Source organism: Orcinus orca, chromosome 3, assembly GCF_937001465.1.
Source record: "Orcinus orca chromosome 3, mOrcOrc1.1, whole genome shotgun sequence".
NCBI lineage: Eukaryota > Metazoa > Chordata > Mammalia > Artiodactyla > Delphinidae > Orcinus > Orcinus orca.
The window spans coordinates 15,102,990-15,130,177 of NC_064561.1; the positions used below are offsets into that span (position 1 = coordinate 15,102,990).

The 27,188-nt window shown below is 35.0% G+C and overlaps 1 protein-coding gene across 1 annotated transcript; it reads right to left on the minus strand.

Moving 5' to 3' along the window:
• Positions 1-214: 214 nt before the first annotated feature.
• LOC101289296 (olfactory receptor 2T27-like) lies at positions 215-26,783 on the minus strand. Its single transcript, XM_033413486.1, is given in 4 exon segments — positions 215-266; positions 268-903; positions 905-1,154; positions 26,651-26,783. Coding segments are annotated over 4 exon segments (1,071 nt in total).
• Positions 26,784-27,188: the final 405 nt, after the last annotated feature.

Sequence of the window (27,188 nt, forward strand, 5' to 3'; positions counted from 1 at the left end):
CATTTTTCTTAATAAATGTGTGAAGATATTATGCAGCATAGCAGCAAGGCATGCTCTGTTTCATTAGTAGTCCACAGGGGATAGGGTGAAGTGGTTTGGCCATGAGATGTCTACAGAAAAGTACCATTTGCTGGCTGTATATTGCTCATCTCTGTTACAGTGAAATCCTTCTGTAACTAAGGTCTATCCTTTCTTCTCCTATTCTCAATAGATATCAACTTCTTATGGTTACTTTTCTTCTGAAGACTTTCCTGAGGGCTCCAGCCATCTCTGTTTCTCAGACTGTAGATGAGGGGATTGAGCATGGGAGTGAGGATGGTGTAAAAGATAGAGACCACTTTGTCCTGCTCAGCAGTGTGATAGGCTTTGAGAAGAAAATACTTGATGATGATTAGTCCATAGAAGAGAGTCACCACAATCATATGGGAAGAACACGTTGCCAAAGTCTTCCTCATCCCCATATTTAATCCTAATCTCAAAACAGTGTAGAGAATCTGCCCATATGAAGCCATTATGGCAGATATTGGAAAGAGGAGAAATACAACACCACTGACAAAAAAACCATTTTCATAAAGAGAAGTGTCAGCACAAACAAGTTCCAGAAGAGCTGGGATCTCACAGAAGAAATGATGGATGTCCCTGGAGCCACAATAAGGAAGATTCAGAACATAGACAACATTGATGAAGGCATTGAGAAGTGCATCCAGCCAAGTGCCAACCACCATGAAAATGCAAACTGTAGGGCACATGAGAACTGAGTAGTGGAGGGGATGCAATATTGCCACATAGCAGTCGTAAGCCATGACTGCCACGAGAAGGCACTCTGCTCCCACCAGAGTCATGAACAGGAAATGCTGAATTACACAATTAGTATAGGAAATGTTGTTTTTTCCAGACAAAAGTAGAGATATACAAGAGGTCCATCAAAGAAAGTTAACTGAGAAGAAATTTCATAGGAGTATGGAGGTGAGAGTCCAACCAAATGAGAATCACCATCATAACATTGACAATATGGGCGACAAGAAAAACTAGGAAGATGAAAGTAAAAAGTAGCTTGGGGGGTCTGGATTTGGTAAAACAGTCCCAGGAGAACAAAGGCAGTCCCAGTGGTCCTATTTTTCCATATCTCCATTCTGTCCATCCTAATTCATTACCTTGGATAGAGTTTACAAAAATCTTTAGATCCACTCTCTATCCACTTTTGTACCACTCTTATTTTACAATGTGTCACTTTCATTTTCTTCTTAGCAATATCAATGATATATTTTATATATAATGTGGTTTGACTACATTTAATTATATGTGATATCACAGAATGTTGTCACTCTCACAACTTTAGTGCAAAATTTCTTAAGACAGATTTATAAATAATTCTCAGGATTGGACACGTTCAGTATTTTAAGGAAATGTATTTAAAATCTTTGAAATTTTCTAAGTACAATTTAATTAAAAGAATAAAAAATTAAATATAGATCTCTATAGATCTATCTATTTATCTATAAAAAATATCCAACACATACTTAAAGTCATTCTGTGGTCTTGAATAGTTCTGATTTCCAAGTACTAGAGATTAGATAAGTTTTCAGTCTTAAGTAAATAAGAAATCTTCTGTACACCTACACAAAATCTTTTCAGTGTTTTACATATGTCATTTTGACCACTATAACAGTCTTCAAAGGGTTACTTTCTTTGTTTTCAAAATATGATTAGACTCTCAAAGAGATCAACTAATACGTGCAGATATAGAGTACTGGAACTAGAACTATAATTAGATGTAAATGTTTGCAAGTGTTCTGATCTAGTCTTAGCTGTTACCTAATTCTCTAAAAACGAAATTGGTTTAAGGTGTTCTGTTTTTAAATAAAGAATGTATAAGAACTTTTTTTGAAATTTGACAATTGACAATCTAAGACCATCCAGAAAGTACAGAAAAAAGCTCAAACAGGCTGCTTGCTGAGTCAGATTCCAAATCCTGAGGTCACATAGTCACAAGACTGTTGATACTATGAAAAACAAAAACAGTAGCAAACAATCAAATGACTGTTATTGATCTATTCTGGCCAGTGGGCTTGGTAATTTTCTTTATCTGTGCTGTAGTTCAGTAAAACTCTGGGTGTAAGAAAATATACAGCACCTATCTAATGAGAAAATAACCTATTCTGTAGAGAAAAAACTGGAGAGAAGCTCCATTGATAGGTTTCAAGTGCAATTTGAGAAGTAATTTGCTTATGTACAGGCATTACATTTTTCAAGGTGTCCCTCAAAATTGTGACATAATAAAGCACAATAATACCAAAAATTAAATTTCACACAATTAGACTTGCTCCTTGAAGAATGTAGTTAGTGGCTGTCATGATCTATAGTGACTTGCTTTTATGGCTTGAAACTTGACCATTTATATGTTGTTCTATATAAGAAATTCCACCAAAATTAGCATTGACTCCTGAACAAGAATTTCTTTAAACAAGCCAACTCAATTAGGAAAAAAAAAAAGATTACCTTCACTCAGGATTTATTTGGTATCTCTTCTTATCCCAAGTCTTTATGAACAGTGTCTATGAAGTTACATACACTTTGCTTGAAGGAAAAGAAGTGAGTAAAATGCTTCAATGAGAAAATTAAAAAAAACGCTAAGTATTTTAATTCCTGATGGTAAATTAATTGTATTGTCTCTAAATATAAATGCATCTTTTAGTATAAAAATGTATATTTTACAGAGTCAGCTATCCTAAACCAGTAGTGCATGTTACCACTGTTGGCAGATGCAGATGTAACCTAGATAGGATAAGGGAATTATAAAATAGTAAGTAATTTATTAAAAGGCTATCCTTCTATATTTTTAATCCTCTCTTAGTGTGATGTTCTCCCTTGAACAGATAGTGTTATTACAGCGCCATAAAGACTTTAGACACTCAGTAAGAATTTTGAAATTTTGAGTTACTTCCAATTGGCTACTCTTCTTGTTTACAACCAAATAACTTGGTATGTTATTTCTTGAAGTCCAAGACCACATGAGGTGAGTATTTTGTTCTGTTTACCCACTCCAAAGTGAAAATTAACTTGCAAGAAAGTAGACAGAATCATAGACTGTTGTTTTAGTATTAATATAAAATGTTATTTTACCTCATGTTGTTTAAATGATTTCCACAAATGATATTTTATATAATAGTCCATAATTTGATGAAAATTATATTTTCTTTTTTTAAATTAATTAATTAAATTTTTAAAAAGTTTTAAATTTTATTTTATTAATTTTTTATACAGCAGGTTCTTATTAGTTATCCATTTTATACATATTAGTGTATATATGTCAATTATATTTTCAATATTTTAAGTACTGAAGACTTTTTAAAAACACATTTACAGATGTGACTGACAACTTATTAAAAAACTGCATAGATTTTTTTTACATGAAGAGTCAATTTATTCAACTGAAATAACTGGTAGGATCTTAAAATCCAAACGGCTCAAAGTTTAACCAGTTTTAACTCAAATACTTACCTTTTACACTGTTTAGGTATTATGAATAAGAAGCATATCAAATATGCAGTCCTTTGTGCTTAATTAAGACTAGGAGCAAAAGATGCATTTTCCCTAATGTATCTTTTTTCAACAAAATATATTAAATTGTTATATTTATTTTGATAAAGTCAAAATTTTTACACTTACAAATTTTTAAAAGATTCCTAATTTGAATCTTCAGAGGCAAATAAATACATAAGTAAGTAAGTAAACAAATAGATAAATCCCACTGTCCATGTTAACAGATATCCAATGGCTATACATTCTGGGTATGTATATTTTTTAATTCAAAAATTGAGCCAAGTTTTTCTTTTCTTTTTTTTAATGGAAGTATATATCACATCAGATACATGTGGTAAGTACATAAATCTGGTATTTAAAAGTATTGCTCTATTTCACTTATTATTTATATTGAATTACAATTTTGAATAAATTATTCTGTAATTTTATTTTTACCTGTATTGCAAAACAAGGCTGATGTTGTGTCTTGTAAAGAAAAGTTCCTGGTCAACATCAAGCCTTTCAACTAATTATTTGGCATCAAATAAATCCTTTTTTTTCCAGAAATACTAGCTATAAATTTTAATTTTTTTCCCTCAAAATATCACCAGAAATTTCTTTATGTAGATGGAAGCATTGCACATAGAAGTATCCAGAGTGACTCATCTCTTGATGTCAGGTCCATACATTATCAATGAACTAAGGAGGTTAAATAGCCCACAAAAATCTCTCTACCATAAAGAGTTGTGACAACTTATAATTCCACCTGTACTGTCCTCAGAGAAAATGTCCCTTGTTTGCCTCTCTCCTCCTTTAGGTAGACAGTAGCATAATCGTTCCATTGTCCTTCAAATACCCAAATAAATAAGCCTGTCCCCTTAGAAACAAACAATAGTATCAGTCAATTTCATAATCATTTGTTTATCAGCACCAGATTCCTCCACCTTGACAGTTCAAAAATTGCCATGTCAATATCCCAGTTCAGAATTTAATAGATGTGACTATAGAATATCTGTCATTTAAGATCCAGAGCAAGTGTACTTCTTTCCTGACTTCACCATTGTTTAGTGACCTCAGATATGTTACTTGACCTTTGGTTTTTCATGTATAAAATGGGATAATAAGAGGATACATGTATAGGGTTTTGTGAGGACAATGTTAATTAATTATTGCAAATTTATTAGGACAGTGAAAGATGCACAGGAGAGAATAAAAGTTTCACGATGTGGAGTTGAGCTTGAATTTTATGACTAAATATAATTAGGACTATGAATTGATCTATATAGTTTTGTGTTACCTTCTGGTCATATCACAAACTAGAGACTTATGTAACAGCCTATATATATATATATATATATATATATATTTTTTTTTTTTTTTTTTTTTTGCGGTATGCAGGCCTCTCACTGTTGTGGCCTCTCCCGTTGCGGAGCACAGGCTCCGGACGCGCAGGCTCAGCGTCCATGGCTCACAGGCCTAGCCGCTCCGCGGCATGTAGGATCTTCCCGGACCGGGGCACGAACCCGTGTCCCCCGCATCGGCAGGCAGACTCTCAACCACTGCACCACCAGGGAAGCCCAGCCAACATATATTTTTAATGAACTACATGTGTGACTCTATATATCACCCATGTACAGTAAGTTTCTGGGTCTTTTTCAACTAGAGATATGCATCTACCTTTGTGAATTTTGTACATTTGTGATAATATTGCACATATCTTATTAAAGTAACCCTGTGCACTCTTAATTGCAAAATTATTCTCATTTTTCTATATATAGAGAGGCATATATAATGTTTCTCAGAAGTTGAGCTTAATTTGGGAATGATACATCTAGCTGAGTTTTAGTTACCTGGGAGATAATTAGGTCACACTGTGAGGTTAGTTAGGTTAGGTCACATGGTGAGATTCGTTTGATGTAGTATTGGTTGTAGTGTTAGCCATTGGATTTTTCTAGTGTGTATTTGTATATCAAACTAGTGTTATCATTTATTGATTACTTTCTATGTGTCAACCAGAGTTCTAAGTACTTTACCTTTATGTTAAATCCTCAGGCCTGCTAATGTCCCTACCAGTGAGGCACTGTGAATAATACTGCTTCAGTGCCTGTGATCATATCCATCATGTTTTACATACACACAACTTTAATATCACTAAAGTTTTGATTTAGAATTTTTTACTCTACTTAGAAAAATTTTAAATATAGTGTGAAAATCTAAATTCAACAGAAATCAGCATTTGAGAGGGACTTGAACACACCTCAAAATCATTACAACAACCATGTAATTAGAAAGCCCATCTCTCCTTTCACAACTGTGCTCATTTGTGCAAACTTACCAAAATATTCAGAAAAAGGGTAAAAAAAAACCCCAATTATTAACATTATAATTACTAAAAAGGGCAAAGTGTAAAAATAATTTTGGAATTAATATATGTTTTTTTTCTCTTAAATTCAGTCTTTTCTTAAAGTTTCCTTTGGGCTTTAGAATAGCGTATGCACAATAATACTTTAGAATTTTTTTAAAGCTAACTCAAAGTTTTAATCTAGTTTTGTTATCAATGAAAATAATTGGAAATATAAGGACCATTCAGTACGATCTCCTTTCTATTAAAGAAACATAAGGTCCAAAAAAATCACACTACTTCTAACATGAGTAACAATCTTTATATACCAGGCTCACTGTTATTAGGTTGGCATCAACTCCACCCATGTTCCCCAGAATACCATTACCTTTATGGTTCATGGCTAACATCTACAAATGAGAGGAATTTACACATGATTTGAAAAATAGAAGACAATGAAAGGAGTTATTATCTGAGGAAGGCAGATGTATAAGCAAACATGAGTTTTAATTAGCTTCCTGGTGAGCTTCTAGGAAATATACTATATAGGTGCTAGAGACTGAGACCATCAGTAGGACCATCACACAAATCCTGAGATTTGTAGCACCTTCCAAGTGAGTTTCTAAGACCACCCCAAAATTGCCTTCATTCTTCCAGCCCTTCTAAAATATAAACAAGCATCTAATTTCCTATGGTAAAAATCAATTATACCTGGAAAATAATGAGTGAATTCTATTTACAATATAATACAAATGCTTTATACACAGCATTTTTTTTTTTTGCCAAAAAATGTACTAGGAGATAGAAATTCAAAAATAGGAATCGGAAATTGATCTCCTAATCTGATCAGATGACAATAGAATGGTACAATAATTGCCAGTGGAAGATGGAACAAGTATTCCAGACTATACTGTGACCAAAAAAAAAAAAAAAAAGTTAATTGAATTATCACTGGTTATTGGTGAAAATAATGCACATCAAAGGCAAGAAAAACTTACTCTTTTTTTTTTTTTTTTTTTTTTTTTTTTTTGTGGTACACGGGCTTCTCACTGCTGGGTCCTCTCCCGTTGCGGAGCACAGGCTCCGGATGTGCAGGCTCAGCAGCCATGGCTCATGGGCCCAGCCGCTCCATGACATGTGGGATCTTCCCGGACCAGGGCATGAACCCGTGTCCCCTGTATCGGCAGGCAGACTCTCAACCACTGCGCCACCAGGGAAGCCCCAAACTTACTCTTTTTAAAAAAAAGTTTTTATTGAAGTATTGCTGATTTACAACGTTGTGTTAGTTTCTGGTATACAGTAAAGTGATTCAGATATTTTCATTGATAGTTTTTCATATGTTTTGGCAACCATAAGTTTATTGTATATGTCTGTGAGCCTGTTTCTGTTTTGTAAATATGTTCATTTTATCATATTTTAATTCCACGTGTAAGTGATATCATATGGTATTTGTCTTTCTCTGTCTGACTTCACTTAGTATGATAATCTCTAGGTCCATTCATGCTGCTGCAAATGGCATTATTTCATTCTTTTTTGTGGCTAAGTAGTATTCCATTGTGTGTGTGTGTGTGTGTGTATATATATATATATATATATATATATATATATATATATATACCACATCTTATTTATTCATTCACCTGTCGATAAACATTTAGGTTTCTTCCATGTCTTGGCTATTGTAAATAGCATTGCTATGAATATCAGAGTGCATGTATCTTTTCTACTTAGAGTTTTCATCTTTTCCAGACATATGCCCAGGAGAGGGATTGCTGGATCATATGGCAACTTTATTTTTTTAAGGAACCTCTATACTATTCTCCATAGTGGCTGTACCAATTTACATTCCCACCAACAGTGCAAGAGGGTTCCCTTTTCTCCACACCCTCTCCATCATTTATTGTTTGTAGATATTTTGATGATGGCCATTCTGACTGGTGTGAGGGGATACCTCATTGTAGTTTTGATTTGCATTTCTCTACTAATTAGTGATGTTGAGCATCTTTTCATGTGTCTGTTGGCCATCTTTATGCCTTCTTTGGAGAAATGACTATTTAGATCTTCTGCTCAGTTTTTTGATTGGGTTCTTGTTTTCTGATATTGAGCTACATGAGCTGTTTGTATATTTTTAGATTAATCCCTTATTGGTCACTTTGTTTGCAAATATTTTCTCCCATTCTGTGGGTTGTCTTTTTGTTTTGCTATGGTTTCCTTTGCTGTGCAAAATATTTTGAGTTTAATTAGGTCTCATTTGCTTATTTTTGTTTTTATTTTTATTACTCTAGGATTTTAAAAGATTTTGCTGCGATTTATGTCAGACAATGTCCTGTCTGTTTTCCTCTAAAAGATTTATAGTGTCTGGTCTTACATTTAGTTCTTTAATCCATTTTGAGTTTATTTTTCTGTATAGTGTTAGAGAATGTTCTAACTTCATTCTTTTACATGTATCTGTCCAGCTTTCCCAGCACCACATATTGAAGAGACTCTTTTTCCCATTGTATACTCTTGCCTCCTTTGTCATAGACTGGTGTCTATGACCATAGGTGTGTGATTTTATCTCTGGTGACCATAGGTGTGTGATTTTATCTCTGGAATTTCTCTCCTTTTCCATTGATATATATTTCTGTTTTTGTGCCAGTACCATACTATTTTCATGGCTGTAGCTTTGTAGTATCGTCTGAAGTTAGGCAGCCTGATTCTTCCAGCTCACTTTTTCTTTCTCATGATTGCTTTTGCTATTCACAGTCACTTGTGTCACCGTACAAATTGCAAGACTTTTTGTTCTAGTTCTGCGAAAAATGCCATTGATAATTTTATATGTATTGCATCGAATCTGTAGATTGCTTTGGGTAGTAGAGTCATTTTCATTGATTCTTCTATTCCAGGAACACCGTATATCTTTCATCTGTTTGTGTCATCATCAATTCCTATTATCAGCATCTTCTAGTTTTTAGAGTACACATCTTTTGCCTCCTTAGATAGGTTTATACCTAGGTATTTTATTCTTTTTGATGAAATGGTAAATGAGATTGTTTCCTTAATTTCTCTTTCTGATCTTTCATTGTTAGTGTATAGGAATGCAAGAGATTTTTCTGTATTAATTTTGTATCCTTCAACTTTACTGAATTCATTCACGAGCTCTAGTAGTTTTCTGGTAGCATCTTTAGGATTCTCTATGTATAGTATCATGTCAACTGCAAAGAGTGACAGTTTTACTTCTTCTTTTCCAATTTGGATTCCTGCAATTTCTTTTCCTTCTGTGATTCCTGTGACTAAGACTTCCAAAATTATGTTGAATAAAAGTGGAGAGAGTGGAGATCCTTGTTATGTTCCTGATCTTAGAGGAAATGCTTTCAATTTTCCACCATTGAGAAAGACGTTTGCTATGGGTTTGTCGTATATGGCCTTTATTATGTTGAGGTAGGTTCCCTTTATGCCCATTTTCTGGAGAGTTTTTATCATAAATGGGTGTTGAATTTTGTCAAAAGCTTTTCTGCATCTATTGAGATGATCATATGGTTTTTATTATTCAGTTTATTATGTGGTGTGTTACATTGATTCATTTGCATATACTGAAGAATCCTTGCATACCTGGGATAAATCCCACTTGATCATGGTGTATGATACATTTTTTTTCTTTTTTTTTTTTGCGGTACATGGGCCTCTCACTGTTGTGGCCTCTCCCATTGCAGAGCAACAGGCTCTGGACGCGCAGGCTCAGCGGCCATGGCTCACGGGCGCAGCCGCTCCGCGGCATGTGGGATCTTCCTGGACCGGGGTACAAACCCGTGTCCCCTGCATCGGCAGGCGGACTCTCAATGACTGCGCCACCAGGGAAGCCTGTGTATGATACTTTTAATATATTGTTGGATTTGGTTTGCTAGTATTTTGTTGAGGAATTTTGTGTCTATGTTCATCTGTGATATAGGCGCATAATTTTCATTTTTGTGTGTGTGACATCTTTGTGTGGTTTTGGTATCAGGATGATTGTGGCCTCGTAGAATGAGTGTTCCTCCCTCTGCTATATTTTGGAAGAGTTTGAGAGGGATAGGTGTTAACTCTTTTCTAAATGTTTCATAGAATTGGCCTGTGAAGCCATATGGTCCTGGACTTTTGTTTCTTGGAAGTTTTTAAATCACAGTTTCAATTTCAGTACTTATAATTTGTCTGTTCATATTTTCTATGTCTTCCTGGTTCAGTCTGGGAAGGTTGTACCTTTCTAAGATTGTGTCCATTTCTTCTAGGTTGTCCATTTTATTGGCATATAGTTGCTTGTAGTAGTCTCTTAGGATCCTTTTTATTTCTGTAGTGCCAGTTATCACTTCTCCATTTTCATTTCTAACTTTATTGATTTGAGTCCTCTCCCTTTTTTTTGATGAGTCTGGCTAAAGCTTTTTCAATTTTGTTTATCTTCTCAAAGAACCAGCTTTTAGTTTCATTGATATTTGCTATTGTTTTCTTTGCCTCTATTTCTGCTGTGATCTTTATTATTTCTTTCCTTCTACTAACTTTAGGCTTTGTTTGTTCTTCTTTCTCTTGTGTTGTGTTTGGGTTGCTTTTTCCTGTTTGTTTGTGTATCTATTGTAGTTTTTGAGTTTGCTGTTCTCATGGGGTTTTGATATAGCAATGTATATATTTACAAGGTTGTTATAAATTGCTGGTCTCTTTCCTGCCTAGAGAAGTCCTTTAGCATTTGTTGCAATGCTGGTTTGGTGGTGCTGAATTCTCTTAGCTTTTGCTTGTCTGTAAAGCTTTTGATTTCTCCATCCAATCTGAAGTGAGCCTTGCTGGTTAGAGTATTCTTTGTTGTAGGTTTTTTTCCTTTCATCACTTGAAATATATCATGTCACTCCCTTCTGGCTTGCAGAGTTTCTGCTGAAAAAAATCAGCTGATAACCTTATGGGAATTCCTTGTATATTATTTGTTGTTTTTCTCTTGTTGCTTTTAGTATTTTTTCTTTAATTTTTCTCAGTTTGATTAATATGTGTCTTGCCACATTCCTCCTTGGCTTCACCCTGTATGGGATTCTCTGTGCTTCCTGGACTTGAGTGAGTGTTTTTGGCTATAATCTCTTCAAATATTTTCTCAGGCCCTTTCTCTTGCTCTTCTCCTTCTGGGACCCCTATATTGCAAATGTTGGTGTGTTTAATATTGTCCCAGAGGTCTCTGAGAGTGTCCTCATTTCTTTTCATTCTTTTTTTCTTTATTCTGTTCTGTGGCAGTGATTTCCACTGCTGTGCCTTCCAGCTCACTTATTTGTTCTTCTGCCTCAGTTATTCTGGTATTGATTCCTTCTAGTGTATTTTTCACTTCCATGATTGTATTGTTCAACTGTTTGTTCTTTATATCTTCAAGCTCCTTGTTAAACATTTCTTGTATCTTCTCGATATGTGCCTCCGTTCTTTTTCCGAGATTTTGGATCATGTTTACTATTATTATTTATATTATTTTTCAGGTCGATTACCTATCTCCTCTTCATTTAGCTATTCTTGTGGGGTTTTATTGTGTTCCTTTGTTTGCAAAATATTTCTCTGTTGTCTCATTTTGTGTAACTTTCTGTTTGTGGTCTCCTTTCCTCAGGCTGCAGGATCATAGTTCTTGCTTGTGGTGTCTGCCCCCTAGTGGGTGAGGTTGGTCCGGGTGCTTGTGCAGACCTCTTGGTGGAAGGGGCTGGTGCCTGCCAGTGGTGGTTGGAGCTTGGCCTTGCTCCTCTGATGGACAGGGCCTTGTCAAGTGGTGTGTTTTGAGGTGACTGTGAGCTCAGTATGACTTTTGACAGCTTGTCTGCTGATGGGCAGGTCTGTGTTCCCCTTTGCTCTGTGCTTGTCACTGCCCTGTCAGAAGTGGGGTTTGCTCCCTAGTTGTTGGAGTAGAGGACCCCATATCTGTTTCTTAGCTTATCTGTGATCTGTAGTGTGAGGTAGACAGGATTGGAACACTCGCAGTGGGAGGGAAGCCAATGAGTATTCCTCCTCTGGAGCTGTTTACCTGTGGGTGTGCTCTTTTGTGTCACCTTTTACCCATTGTGCAAGCTCTCAGATTGTACTCTTGTTGACACAGCTCTCAGCCTCACCTTAACTGTGGGTATGCAGCAATTGACCCTGCTGTCTCTCAGTTGTTGTTTTCACCAGGCCACCAGCGTAGATCCACTGAAGTCAGGCCCAGGTTTGCAGGAATCATGTGTCTGGACCCACTGTGGGCACTATGGGAGCAGCTGAGTCTCTGACCTTGCCAAACCCCCATGTGTATGTGCCCACAAAGTCTACAGCTGCTAAAACTAGAACTGTCTGGGCTGTGGGAGCACTCATTGTCTGTCCAGATGTTCTGTAGGTGCTGAGTTTACAAAGCTAGGCATAGTGGAGTCAATTCATGGTTTGCACAGCTACAAGGAGAGATTTCAGCTCTTCTTCCTTAGTCGCACAGCCCCTGGGGCTCAACTCTGGTTTCAGCCCCACCTCTGTGTGTGAGCCACCCACAAGTGTCTGTTCCTGAGTCTTCCCTGGTGAGGAGGGGGCATAGAGACTGCAGTGGCCAGGGTCGCAGAAGCCCTAGTGGGGACAGGGCACACAGGGTAGCTGGTGGCCACAGGCACAATAGAGCTGGCCTTGGCAGTGACAGGGCATGCCGGGGAGCCAGAGGCCACAGGCGCAAGAGAGCCTGCCCTGGCAAGGGCCCTTCCTAAGTGCCTGAGGAGGCAGAGGTGGGAATGTGGGGAGAGAGGTTGCAATGGTGGCCCTGCCCTTTGCATGTCACTCAACAATGGTGCTTTGCTTCTATGGCAGTCCGGGTTTCCTCCACAAGTATTCCTGGTTGCAGATTTCCTCACTTACCTCCTCTCAGACTGTCTCCTCACAGCCAACAACAGTCCTTTCCCCGGGTGCTCTCCAAACCCCACACTCCAGCACCTAGCCACTCTCTGCACAAGCAGATATATGTCTCAGGCTGAGGCAAGCAGGGCTGTGGCACAGACCTTCTGTGTAGGTCTCACTCTGTCCTGTCTGCCACAGACTGGTTGTTGGGATTCCCTCCAATAGCCCCCAAGGTTCCCCTTCTGTCCCAACTGATCTCCCCACCTGTGAGGGAGCTTCCCCACATGCAGGAACCTCTTCTCTCCTTCAACTCCCCCATCAGGGGCACAGGTCTCACCCCACTTCCTCTCTTCTTCTTTCTTTTGTCATACCCGGTTATACAGGGATCTTTCTTGTCCTTTTAGGCGTCTGAGGTCCTCTACTAGTGTTCAGTCGGTGCTCTGTGAGAATTGTTTCATAGATGTATTCTTGATGCATTTGTGGGGAGAGATGAACTCCATGTCCTCGTACTCCTCTGCCATCTTGACTCTCCTTCGATAAATGGAGTCTTGACCTGGATATATTCCAGTGGGAATAGTGTGCTCATGACACCACACTATACTAATTTCTTTAATTCCTGAATATAGAGTAGAAATAGACATTCTCATCAATATGAAGCTAGCAGCAAGATTTATTGCATATATAGTTTGAATTATACATGTTGAATATTATGTTATGAATCTTGTTTAATACCATGATAAATGTGCAAACACAAATGTATTTTTATATGAAGGTTATATTTTATGCCACCAGGAAATTTATTATCTTTAACTATAGAAAAATATATCTACTAATTTTGGCACACTTGAGGATGGTTTGAAAATATTATGCCAATGACCTATGTATGAGTAAGATGCCTTTTAGGGGGCTCTTCCATCTTCCTGGTAGGCCTTTGTCTTTTCTTAATTTACCACACACATGCATTTTGATTTGCTTTGTATTGTTTAAGCAGGCCACTAACTTTGTTTTGTTCAGGTTAGAATTTATAATCTGTCCTTTGTGGGCTGTGGTTCCATTACCCTCAAATACCCTACTACTTTCTCCCATTAGTTTACCCACACCAGACACCAGAAGCTCACTAATTTCATAGAATAAACAGAACAGGGAAGAACATGTAATGTGAGCACTGGATAAAGGTGAATAATCCATTAGCAAAAGTTAGAAAATACGATTTTAAATATACGATGGCATTTAGAATATGAATAACTGCTAGAAATTCTATTAAAAGATGTACAAGACCTATATACAGAAAATTACAGATATTGCTGGAAGAAATGAAAGATTTACCTAAATGGGAAGATGCTCCATGGTCATAGATTAGAAGATCAGTACTGTGCAGATAACAATTGTACACAAACTAAATTATTAAGAAGAAAACTAAGAAACTGTTTTACATACAGAATAGTGGAGCTCTATTAGTAGCATTATGTTTACCATACCAAGCAGAACGTCATGGAAAACTAATTTTCTCAACAAAAGTTTATGATATAGAAGTATAGGTTTCTAGATAAGTGCATGCATCTGGCTTCTTCAATATATTTATGTGCTTATCTGCATGGCATTTTGAGGCACGACGATCATTTTTTCTTAATCTTTTATGTTACCATACTGTTACTCTGTGATCAAACATGCTAGTATTTGAAATAACATCAACCCTTCTGTCATTCATAATTTTAACTCTCTGCAGAGTAGATCTAGGATGTAGAACAGCTGGGGAGATGTGTAGGATATCAATATATCTAGTCATAATAAAATGATTATGATTGCTTTGTAGTGGAGAGAATACTTATTCATCAGGATATCTGCTATGAAGACTGTTGACTGTGGACGAAAAATGTAATTTGTTGAGGTATGTAAGTAGGTAGTGATGTCACATCAGAGTAGAGGCTATCCAAGGGAGTTGACATACCACCAGATCCTTTTAAAAACACAGGTTCTAATTAACTGCTGAGTTTGTTGTTATTGTTTGTATGGTTTTGGATATGAGAAATTAGAAATGGAAATATGAGATCAGAGCTAAATTGCTCCTTATTAAAGTAATTTGTGTACTCTAGTAACCTTCTTTCTCTATGAATATCCCATTGTAATAACACGTTTTTCCTTTAAATAAATATAGGATAGTTTCACTATTGAGTTGAGGGCTACCAGAATATTATCTTGCCTGGAATATCTTCACATGTTTGCCTAACTCTAAATGTGAGTCATCTTTAAGAACTTGGCTGAGGTGTTACATCTTCCGTAGTATTTTCCCCTGATACCTGCTACTCCATATTGCCTTAAATTTCACTCTTGCCATCACTGATTGGGTTAATTGAACAGCCTCTTAGATACAATACACGCAGTAGCTATCTCTGTAACTATACTTTCCATGATAAATAATAATGATCTGAGTGTCTCTCTCCCATTATGGATTTTTTGAAAAAAGGAACGACATACATATACATCTTTGTCTTTTAGGGACTTCACATTCTTACTAGTTCTTATTTCATAATTAGTAAATTGATATTTTGCAAATTAGTTATTCATTAGTAAATGACTAGGAAAACATAATAGAGTGACTTAATGATAAAAAGAGTTTTCTCTAAAAATAAATTAGAGTGCAAAATTTGATTTACAGTGTATCTCTGGAAAATCAAACTTGAAAACTTTTGTTTTGAATTATTTTTACATTATGATAATAAATTCCTCTTGAGCTTCAGTTTATTTGAGTACTGAACTTCAAACTTTCCTGCTTTTTGTTGGTTAGAGATAACTTATATTTAATATTTTCATGTATCACATTTTTATATATAATTGTGAAATACAAAAAACATATACCACCTTAATTTTAAGGGTACAGATCATGTTAAGCACTTTCACATTGTTGTGCAACAAATCTCTAGAATGATTAATTTTCCAAAACTGAAACCATATACACATTAAGTAACTCCTCATGATTACCTTCCCCAGCCTTTGACTATCAACTTCTACTTTTTGTCTCCATGATATTGAAAATTCTAGGTACCTCATACAAGTGGAATGATAAAATATTTGTCTTTTTGTGACAGGTTATTTCACTTAGCATATTGCCCTCAATATTTACCCATTTTATAGCGTAAGTCAGAATTACTTCCTATTTAAAGTCGAATTATATTCCATTGTGTGTATATACAACATTTTGTTTATTCATTCATCCATCGTTGGACAGTTGTGTCCCTTCCATCTTTTAGCTATTGTGAATAATGCTACAACACATGTGTATAAATATCTCTTTGGATCTCTGTTTTCATTTCTCATTTCTTTTGAATGTATACTCAAAAGTTGAATCAGTGGATCATAGAGTAATTCCATGTTTAATTTTTTGAGGAACTTCCATACTGTTTCCACAGCAGCTGCCTTATTATACATTCCCAACAACAGTGTACAAGCGTTCCAACTCTTCCACATCTTTGGCATTTTTTTAAAAATAAGGGCCATCTTACTTGGAATGAGATGTTACCTTATAGTGGTTTTGATGGGCATTTGCTAATGATTAGTGATGTCGAACAGCATTTTATGACTGTTGGATATTTGTATATTTTCCTAGAAGAAATGTCTGTGTAAATCCTTTGCTAATTTTTTAATTGGGTTATTTGTTTATCTGTTGTTGAGTTGTAGGAGTTTTTTATATATATTCTAAATATTAACCTCTTAGCAGATATAGGATTTTCAAATATTTTTCAAATTACATAGGCTTATTTTTAGCCCTGTTGACTGTGTCTTTTAATGCAGACATTTAGTTGTTTGTTTGCTGTTTAATTTTGATATAGTACAGTTTATATATTTTTTGTTTTTGTTGTTTATTATTTTGTTGTCATATCCAATAAAGTAGATCAATATCAAATACCATGTGGCTTTTCACTGTTTATTTCCTGGGAGTTTTATCATTTTAGTTCAAGTGTTTAGATATTTTTTCACTTTTTTGTTGTTTGTTTGTTTTTCCTTACTCTTTCATGCTACTCTCCAGCTCTATTCAACTTCTTGGATTTATTTGAAAAGGAAGCATTAAAATTTGGCCAAGTTCATGGGGTTTGGATTCAAGAGGACTTGGGCTAAAAAAGCTTGCTGAAATTTTTTGTTTGTTTGTTTTGTAGATACTATCATATTAACAAATTTCTTTTCTATTCCAAGTTTGCTAAATTAGAAAAAAAACATATAGATACAAAATTTTATGAGAAAAATTCTGTGTCTATTGAGATGATTTTGATCTTTCTTCTTTACTCTCTAATATGTTGAAAGACTAGATTTATTTCTAATTATAAGCATATTTTTTATTCCTTATAAACACAATTGGTCATAAGTTATAATTCTTTTTGGTATTCTTGTATATATATATATACAGATTTTGCATCTGGGTTTATAAGTGAAATTGGCCAGTAATTTCCTTGTTTTCCTATCATGATTATCCTACTCTCAAAAAATGCGTTGGACTTCTACCATTTCTTTCCATTCTTTGGAATAGTTTGTGTAAGATTAGAATTATTTCTTCCTTGAATATATGGTCGAACTTGCCTATAGAACCACATGAGGCCAGAGTTTCCCATGTGAAAATATTTATGTTTCCTAATTCAATTTATTTAATGACACATTATTATTCAAATTTACTGTTTATTCTTCTGTCAGTTGTGATAAGTTATATATTTTCTAGGAATTTACCAATTTCATATAAATATTCAAAGTTGTTTATAATATAATTGTATCTATTTGAAGACTGAATCATATTTAGTAATTATCATTTTTTTATCATTCCTGTTATTGATTATTAGTGCATTCTCCCTTTTTTCTTTAGTCTTTCCAGATAATTATCAATTTTATTAATTTTACCTAAGAACTAACTTTTGGTTGAGCTTTTCTTTTCCAATGGAATTTTGCTTTCCATATTATTTTATTTTTTATTAAAGTATAGTTAATTTATAATATTATATTAGTTTTAGGTGTACAACTCAATGATTCAATAGTTTTATAGCTTATACTCTATTTAAAGTTATTATAAAATACTGGCTATATTTTCTGCATTGTAAGATATAAATGTTTTGCTTATTTATTTTATACATAGCAGTTTGTAATTCTTAATACCCTAACCCTAACATACGCTTCCCCCTTCCCTCTCCCTGCTGGTAACCACAAGTTTGTACTCTATAACTAGAAGTCTGTTTCTCTTTGTTATTTTTTTCATTTAAAAAAATTTTTATTTATTTATTTATTTTTGGCTGTGTTGGGTCTTCGTTGCTGCACGCAGGCTTTCTCTAGTTGCGGTGAGCAGGGGCTACTCTTCATTGTGGTGCACGGGCTTCTCATTGCAGTGGCTTCTCTTGTTGCAGAGCACGGGCTCTAGGCATGCAGGCTTCAGTAGTTGTGGCACACGAGCTTCAGTAGTTGTGGTTTGCAGGCTCTAGAGCTCAGGCTCAGTAGTTGTGGTGCACGGGCTTAATTGCTCTGCGACATGTGGGATCTTCCTGGACCAGGGATCAAACCCATGTCCCCTGCATTAACAGGTAGGTTCCTATCCACTGTCACCAGGGAAGCCCTAATTTTTTCATTTGATACACTATTTTTTAGATTCCACATATAGGTGATACCATCCAATATTTTTCTTCTCACTGTCTTATTTCCATCCATTTTCCTGTGAATGGCAAATTTTAATTTTTTAGTGCTGAGTAATATTTCACTGTGTGTGTATGTAAGTGTGTGTGTGTATCACATCTTTCTTATCCATTCATATGTTGATGGACACTTAGGCTGCTTCCACACCTTGTCTATCATAAATAATGCTGCTATGAACATTGGGCTGCATTTCTCTTTTCAAATAGTGTTTTCTTTTTTGTTGGACAAATACCCAGCCATGGAATTGCTGGATTATATGGTAGTTCTATTTTTAGTTTTGTGATGAACCTCCATAATATTTTGTATAGTGACTATGCCAATTTACATTCCCACCAACAGTGATCTATGGTTTCTTTTTCTACATCCTCACCAACATTTATTATCTGCAGCCTTTTTGATGATAGCCATTCAGAAACGTGTGATGTGATATCTCATTATGGCTTTGACTTGCATTTCCCTGATGATTAGTGGTGTTGAGCAAATTTTCATGTACCTATTAGCCATATATGTCTTCTTTGGAAAAAGTCTATTCAGATCATCTGCTCAGTTTTAACTGTGTTGTTTGTTTTATTTGATACTGAGTTGTATAAGCTGTTTATATATTTTCAATTTTAGCCCCTTATTGTTCATATCATTTGCAAATATTTTCTCCCATTTACTAGGTTTTCTTCTCTTTTGTCAATTTTTTTTTGTAGCTATGAAAAAGCTTTTACATTTAATTAGGTCCAAATTGTTTATTTTTGCTTTTGTTTCCTTTGCCTTAGGAAGAAAAATGAAAAAAAATAATGTTATGATTTATTTCAGAGTATTCTGCCTATGCTTCTTCTATATTTGTTATGATTTCCTGGCTTATATTTATGTCTTTAATCCATTTTGAGGTTTTTCTTTTGTATACTGTGTGAGAAAATATTCTAATTTCATTTTTTTCACCTGTCGCTGTCCAGTTTTCCCAGCACCATTTACTTAAGAAACTTTCTTTTCCCCATTTTATATTCTTGTCTACTTTGTCATAGTTTAACTGACCATAAGTGCATGAATTTATTTATGGGCTCTCTATTCTGTTCCATTGATCTCTGTGTTCCAATACCACACTGTTTTCATTACTGTAGCTTTGGTGTACATTCTGAAGTCAGGGAGTGTGATAACCCCAGGTTTGTTGTTTGTTCAAGATTGCTTTGGCTCTTTGTGGTCTTTTGTGGTTCCATATATATTTGAAGATTATTCGCTCTAGTTCTGTGAAAAATGCCCTTGGTATTTTGATAGGGATTTCATTAAATAATGAAGATTGCTTTGAGTAGTATAGACATTTTAACAATATGAATTCTCACAATAAATTAACATGGGATATCTTAATTTACTTGTATCATCTTCAATTTCCTTCATCAATAATTTATACTTTTCAGAGTATAGGTCTTTCAGATCCTTGATTAAGTTTATTTCTAGGTATTTTATGTTTATTATTTGATTTAAATGGGATTGTTTTGTTGTTTTCTCTTTCTGATAGTTCGTTATTATTATATAGAAAATCAACAGATTTCTGTATATTAATCTTGTATTCTGCAAATTTACTGAATTTGTTTGTTAGTTCCAATAGTTTTTGGTTGATACATAGAATTTTCTATACATAGTATATGTCATCTGCAAATAATGACTGTTTTACTTTTTTCCCTTCTAATTTAGATACCTTTTATTTCTTTTTCTTTTCTGTGGCTAAGACTTCTAATGTTAAAGAGAATAGCAAGAGTGGGCATTCTTCATTTGTTCCTGACTTTAGAAGAAAAGCTTTCATATTTTTTTCACCATTGTGTATGATGTTAGCTGTGGGTGTGTCACAAATGGACTTTATTTTGTTGAGATATATTCCCTGTACAACAAGTTTGCTGAGAAATTTTATCATGAATGGATGTTAAATTTTGTCATATGATTTTTATGTGTCTATTGAGATGATCAAGTGATTTTTATCCTGTTTTGTTAATATCATGTATCAAATTGATTGATCTGTGGGTATTGAACTATCCTTACATCCTTGAAATAAATCTTGATTGTTCATGGTGTATGATCCTTTATATATATATATAATTGGATTCAGTTTACATATATTTTGTTGAGGATTTTTGCATCTATATTCATAAGAGATAACTCGCCTCTAATTTTCTTTGTTTGCAGTGTTTTTGTGTGATTTTGGTATCAGGGTAATTGTAGCTTGGTTGAGTGAATTTAGGAGTCCTCTGTCTCCTTCAATTTTTAGAATAGTTTGAGAAGAACAGATAATAGCTCTTCTTTATATGTTTTGTAGAATTCCCCTGAAAAGCAGTCTATTCTTGGACTTTTGTTTGCTGTGAGCTTTTTGATTACTAATTCAATTTCACTACTAGTCTTTAGTCTGTTCAGATTGTCTGTTGCTTCCTGGTTCAGTCTTTGAAGATTGTATGTTTCTAGAAATGTTTTCATTTCTTCTAGGTCTTCCAATTTGTTGGTATATAACTGTTTGTAGTATTCTCCTTTGATTTTTGTATCTCTATGATATCAGTTTTGATTACTCCTCTTTCATTTCATATTTTGTTTATTTGAATCCTCTCTCTCTTTTTAAGTATATGGCTAAAGACTTCTCAATTTTGTTTGACTTAAAAAGAAAAAACTCTTGCTTTTATTGATCTTTTCCTATTTTTTGTTGTTGTTCTCTATTTTATTAATTTCCTCTCTGATCTTTAATATTTTCTTTCTTCTGCTGATTTTGGGCTTTGAGTATTCTTCATTTTCTAATTTATTTAGATGATAGGTTAGGTTGTTTATTTGAGATTTTTCTTCTTTCTTGAGGTAGGCCTGTATTACTATAATCTTCCCACAGAACTGCTTTTGCTACTTCCCATAGATTTTGGAAAGTTGTGTTTCCATTTTCATTTGTCTCAAGGTATTTTCTGATTTCTTATTTGATTTCTTCATTGACCTATTGGTTTTTTAGTAGCACATTGTTTATTCTCCACATGTTTGTTTATTTCCCATTGTTCTGTAATGGATTTCTAGTTTCATATAATTGTGTTTAGAAAAAAATGCTTGATATAATTTCTATTTAAATTTTTTTTGATTTTTTCTGTGCCCTAGTGTGTTATATATCCTGGAGAAAGTTTTATGTGCACTTGAAAAGCATGTATATTCTTCTGTTTTGGAGTGGGATGTCATATAGATATCTATTAATTCTAACTGCTTTAATGTGTCATTTAGACCACTGTTTCCTTATGGATTTTCTTCCTTGATGATCTGTCCATTGTTGTGTGATGTTAAAGTCACCAATTATTACTGTATTATTGTCAGTTTCTCTCTTTATGTCTGTTAATATTTGCTTTATATATTTAGTGCTCTTTTATTAGGTTCATATATATATATATTAACAAATGTTATATCCTCCTCTTGTATCAACCCATTTATTATTATATAATGACCTCTGGCTTTTATTCTAGACTTTGCTTTGAAGTCTACTTTGTCTTATATGAGCTTTGCTACCCCAGCTTTCTTGTTATTTCCATTTGCATGAAATATATTTTACATCCCTTCAATTTATCTCTGTGTATGTCTTTAGTTCCAAAATGAGTCTCTTTTAAGCAATATATAGATGAGTTTCATTTTTTATCCAATCAGCCACTAGATGTGTTTCATGAGCATTAATCCATTGATATTTAAAGTTGTTGTTGATATGTATGAACATATTGCCATTTTGCTACTTGTTTTCTATTTTTTTGTAGTTCTCTGTTATTTACTTCTTTTAGAGTCTTTCATAGTGGTTTGATGATTTTCTTAGTGGTATGTTTGTTTTCCTTTCTCTCTTGTTTTTGTGTATCTATTGTGGGTTTTTGATTTGTGGTTACTGTGGGGTTTATATATGTTGACCTATAACTATTTCTACTTGTTTTAAACCAATGGTCATTTAAGTTCAAACATATTCTAAAAGATCAATATTCTTTTTACAACTCTTCCCCATGCTGTGTGTTTTTGATCTCATATTTTACATCTTCATAGTTATTCCTTAACTGATTATTGTAGGAATAGTTGATTTTACAATTTTTGTGTCTATCAGTATTGGTACTAGTTTTTTTAAAGTGACAAATCCACTGCTTTTGCTATATATTTGCTTATAGTAGTCAGATTTTTTTCTTTCCTATAAATTCTTACTTCTTTTTCTAACTTTTTTCCCCACTTATACAAGACCCATTAACACTTCTTTTCTGATTGGTTTAGTATTGATTAACTCCTTTAGTTTTTGCTTATCTGAGAATTTCTTTATCTCTCCTTCAACTCTAAATGACAATCTTGCTATGTAGAGTATCCTAGATTTCAGGTTTTCCCCTTTCATTTCTTTAAATATGTGGTACAGTGCCCTTCTGGCCTGCCAAGTTTCTGCACAGAAAACAGCTGATAGCCTTATGGGGATCCCCTTGTATATGGATCTTTGTTTTTCTATTGCTGCTTTTAGAATTCTCTTTATCTTTAAATGTGCCAATTTAATTAAAATATATATTTGTGTGTATCTGTTGGTTTTATCTTTTTTGGGGCTCCCTGTGCTTTCAGTACCTGGATATCTGTTTCCTTCTTCTGGTTCAGGAAGTTTCAGCCATACTTTTATCAAACATATAATGTTTTTGACTCCTTTCTCTCTTCTTCCTCTGGGACCCCTATAATGTGAATGTCATCATACTTGTTGTCCCAGATGTCCCTCAAACTGTCCTCATGTTTTTAATTTGTTTTTATTTTTTCTGATAGGGTGATTTCCATTATTCTATCTTCCAGATCACTTACTCATTCTTCTATATCTTTTAGTCTGTTGTTAACTCCTTCTACTGTGTTTTTCATTTCACTTATTTTACTCTTCACCACTGACTGGTTCTTTTCTGTTTTCTAGTTCCTTGTTGAAATTCTCAGTGTGATCATCTATTGTTTCCCAAGTGCATTTAACATTCTTATTACTAATGATTTGAAATCTTTATCAGAAAAAGTATTTATCTCTGTTTCATTAGTCGTTTTTTTCAGTTTTTTTTCTTGTTCTTTCATTCAAAACAATTCCTCTGTTTTCTCCTTTTGTTTAACTTTCTCTGTCACTTTGAAATTAGCTGAAAAATTACCTATTCTGGTCTTGAAGGGATGTCCATGTGTGGGAGCATTCCTATGCACTCTGTATGTTCCCAGTGGCCTTGACGGGAGTGCTGAATATGAATTAAATTGTCTTAACCCAGGGTATGCTGACAGTTGTCATCACCATGTTGTGGGGTAGGGCTGGAGATGGGAGCTGTAGAGTCAGAGACAGATGTTAGCTGGTTTTTTTTTTCTATCCTTTTTTTTTTTTTTCTGCTTCACTCAAAGTGTTGAAGCAGAAACACTGAGTCAGTTCTGAGCTGGTTTCTTTCCCTCTAAGTGTGCACTCTATTTTCTCCAGTCAATGACACCTTTGCCTATGGGGGAGCAGCACTGTATCAAGAGATGCTGGAGTAGGATCTCAGTATGTGCCAGTATGCATTCTGTGACAGTTGCAGCAAACTGGACAGAGCCTTGTGCAATTTCAATCTGTTTCTTCCACCTTTTTCCTGGGAGAAAGCAAGTATGTGCACATTCTTCACAAGTGATGGCTAGGTTTATTATAGCCTTCCTGTAAGTACCACTGGTTTTCAAACCCCGAAAGGGGACTCATCTTTCCCACATTGGACACCAGGACTGGGTGCTGAATATGTGGTTCTAACTGCTCACTCCCCAGGGAAGATCTCTGAGCCCATGCAATACTCCTCTTTTGTATTCCCTCCTAGGAGCACAGGTCCCAACCCAATTGATTCTCTTCCCTTCTCTTCTTACCCAACTGCACAAAGATCTTTCTTTACAACTCTAGTTGTATAGGAGTCTTTCCATCACTATCAGTTTGTTTTCAGTGAGAATTACTCCACTTGCAGATGTACTTTTTATGTGCATGTGGAGGTGAGTTTAATGTACTCCTACTCTGCCATCTTGACCTCCTCTCATTTATCAACTTTAAGTTAATTTTTATATATGGTGTAAGTTATGAATCCAACTTCATTTCTGTACATGTAGAAATCTTGTTTTCATAAAGACATTTGTTGACAAGATCATCCTTTCCCCTATTGAATTGTCTCAGTGCTCTGGTCAAAAGTAATTTTATTATATACAGGAGTATTACTTGACTTTCTATTCCACCTTATTGGTTTGTATGTTTTTATTAATGCCAGTATCAGACTGTTTTGATTGCTGTAGTTTTGTAGTCGATTTTAAATTAAGGAAATGTGAGACCTCCAACTTTGTTTCTTAATAAAATGGTTTAGCCTATCAGATTCTGTGATAATTAATTTTATATATCAACTTGATGAGATTGTTTGATGTACAGATATCCGCTTGAACATTATTCCTAGATGCATCTGTGTGGATGTTTTCTGAAGAGATTAGCATCTGAACTGGTAGATGGAGTAAAAAGGATTGCCCTCTCCAATGTTTTTGGCCTCTCTCAATTTGTTTAAGGCCTGAACAGAACAAAAATGTGAAGGAAAGGAACATTAGCTCTCTTTCTAACACTTCACCTGGGGCATCAGCATTTTTCTCTTGGTGGTCCAGGTTCTCAGGTCATCATATTCCGACTGGAATCTAGATCACTGGCTATCTAGTGTTCAGCCTTTCAAACTATATCACTTGGTGTCTTGGGTCTCAAATTTTCAGATGGCAGACCATGGAAGTTCTCACCCTCCAAACTGCTTGAGTCAATTTTGTATTATATATATATTATATTTTGGGGGAAACCTTGGCAAATGCAGTGTCTTTTCATATTTCATATGAATTTTGGATGGATTTTTCTAATTGTAAAAGTTTTACTGGGTTTTGGATGTAAATTGCATTCAATCTTTAAATCACTTTATGAATATTGATATCTTAGATCTTTCTATTCATAGACTCAAGATGTCTTTGCAGTTACTGGTGTCTTTATTAATTTCTTAAAGCAATATTTTATAGTTTTTACTGTAGATGTCTTTTTGCCTCATTGGTTATCCCTAAGAATTTAATTATTTTGGATAATATTGTAAATGGAATTATTTTCTTAATTTTATTTTCTTATTGCTTATTGTTAGTGTGTAGAAACAGAACTGATTATTGTGTGTTGACTTTATATCCCGTCACCTTAATTCATTGGTTCTAACTTTTTTTTTTTCCTTTTCTGGTAAAATAAAAAAAATCTGCATATACAATTATGTTAGAGTGACATCGTGATCATGATGGCATAAGACATCATTTGTTTTTGTCCACCCCCTTAATAACATATATTAGAATTCATCTACCAAACAAAAAAGTGCCTCTGTGGGAGTATTATAATCCAGAACCTCATCCCGAATATCTCAAGAGAAGTCTGCAATCTAGTGCATTGTATAATAGGTAGCTAGACCTTGATATGATCTGTGAAATATGCAAAACCCTGTGAATCAGGACTAGATAGTCTCTTTGAGTCATGGGGCAACCTAATACACAGATCCCCCAAATCATCTATGGACACTGCCAGCAAAACATATGCCATACCCACACTAGTACCAATTTGAAGCCAGATTCTTCTGTGTACTTTGGTGGCATTGGGGATATTTACATATTGTTAGAAAGTTGGCATACACAGAAAGTTGTTCACCATTGCAAGGGAAAAATGACAAACTTGAGCTCTAGCACCACCTTCAGGAAAATAAAAGTAACTATCGGCAGCCGGCTTGGCTCCTTGCAGTATCAAGAGAAGAAAAAAAAGCTTAAGAATTCTGATACAAACGGAAGCAAGATACATGGAGAAAATGTATTCATACAAGGTTTGAGAAAGCCTCAGATTCTATGGCTGGACTGACAAAGGATTTCTAACCTGAAGACAGTTACTAAACGTGAAGAAGGTGACTGTTACCTCAAATGTACAAACATTGACACACAATTCCAAAAAAAAAAACAAGAAAAAAAATGACATCTCCAAAAGAACAATAATTTTCTAGTAAACAAACACAAAGACATGGAAATATACAATTTTTAGTTAGATTTCAAAATAGCAGTTTTAAAGAAAGGATAAACTGCAAAAAAAAGACAATTTAAAGAAGTAAGAAACACAATACATGAACAAGCAAGAAAGTTAGCAAAGGTAAACATTCATTAAAAGGAACCCAACAGTTCACCTGCAGTAGCCCAAGGACCACACAGGCCCACAGTCAGCCAGGCTGGAAACCAACTCTGCCCACCAGCTGGCCAGCACCAACCCTTTTATACTCTGGGTCAGTCCCCCAGCCAGCTACCCAGGTATTGGGACCTGCCCACCAGCAGGCTGGCTCCATCGCTGGGATTCCCAGCCTTTCAGTGAGCCCCACATAGAACTAGTCCCACAAACCAGCAGACCGGCAACATCTGTATGAGGCAGGGCCTGGTAGTCAACTGGCCAAGGAACAGCCATGTCTACCAGTGTGCCCATAGTAGCCCCCACAACAGAATGACTGACTCAGCCCACATAGGACACATCCCTAGATCATACAGATCTGGTGACTAGACAGAAGTGTATGGCTGGATCTGATAAGATATTTCCTACATAACACCACTCCCAAAATACTGGGAAACATAACTGACTGTGAGAACCACACATCAAAGAAGGGACCCTGTATAACATCCAGTGCAGGCTGTTGACACTACAACACCACAATACCAATCACAGCCCCAACAAGGGGATAATGACCAGCAAACTCTGAGGAAAGACATGGCCATCATCCATACCAAAAACAGTCCTCTCACCAAAAATATTGGACTCGCTCATTCTACACAGGGATACTCACATATAAAAACACCCATTCAAGACCAGAGTAGA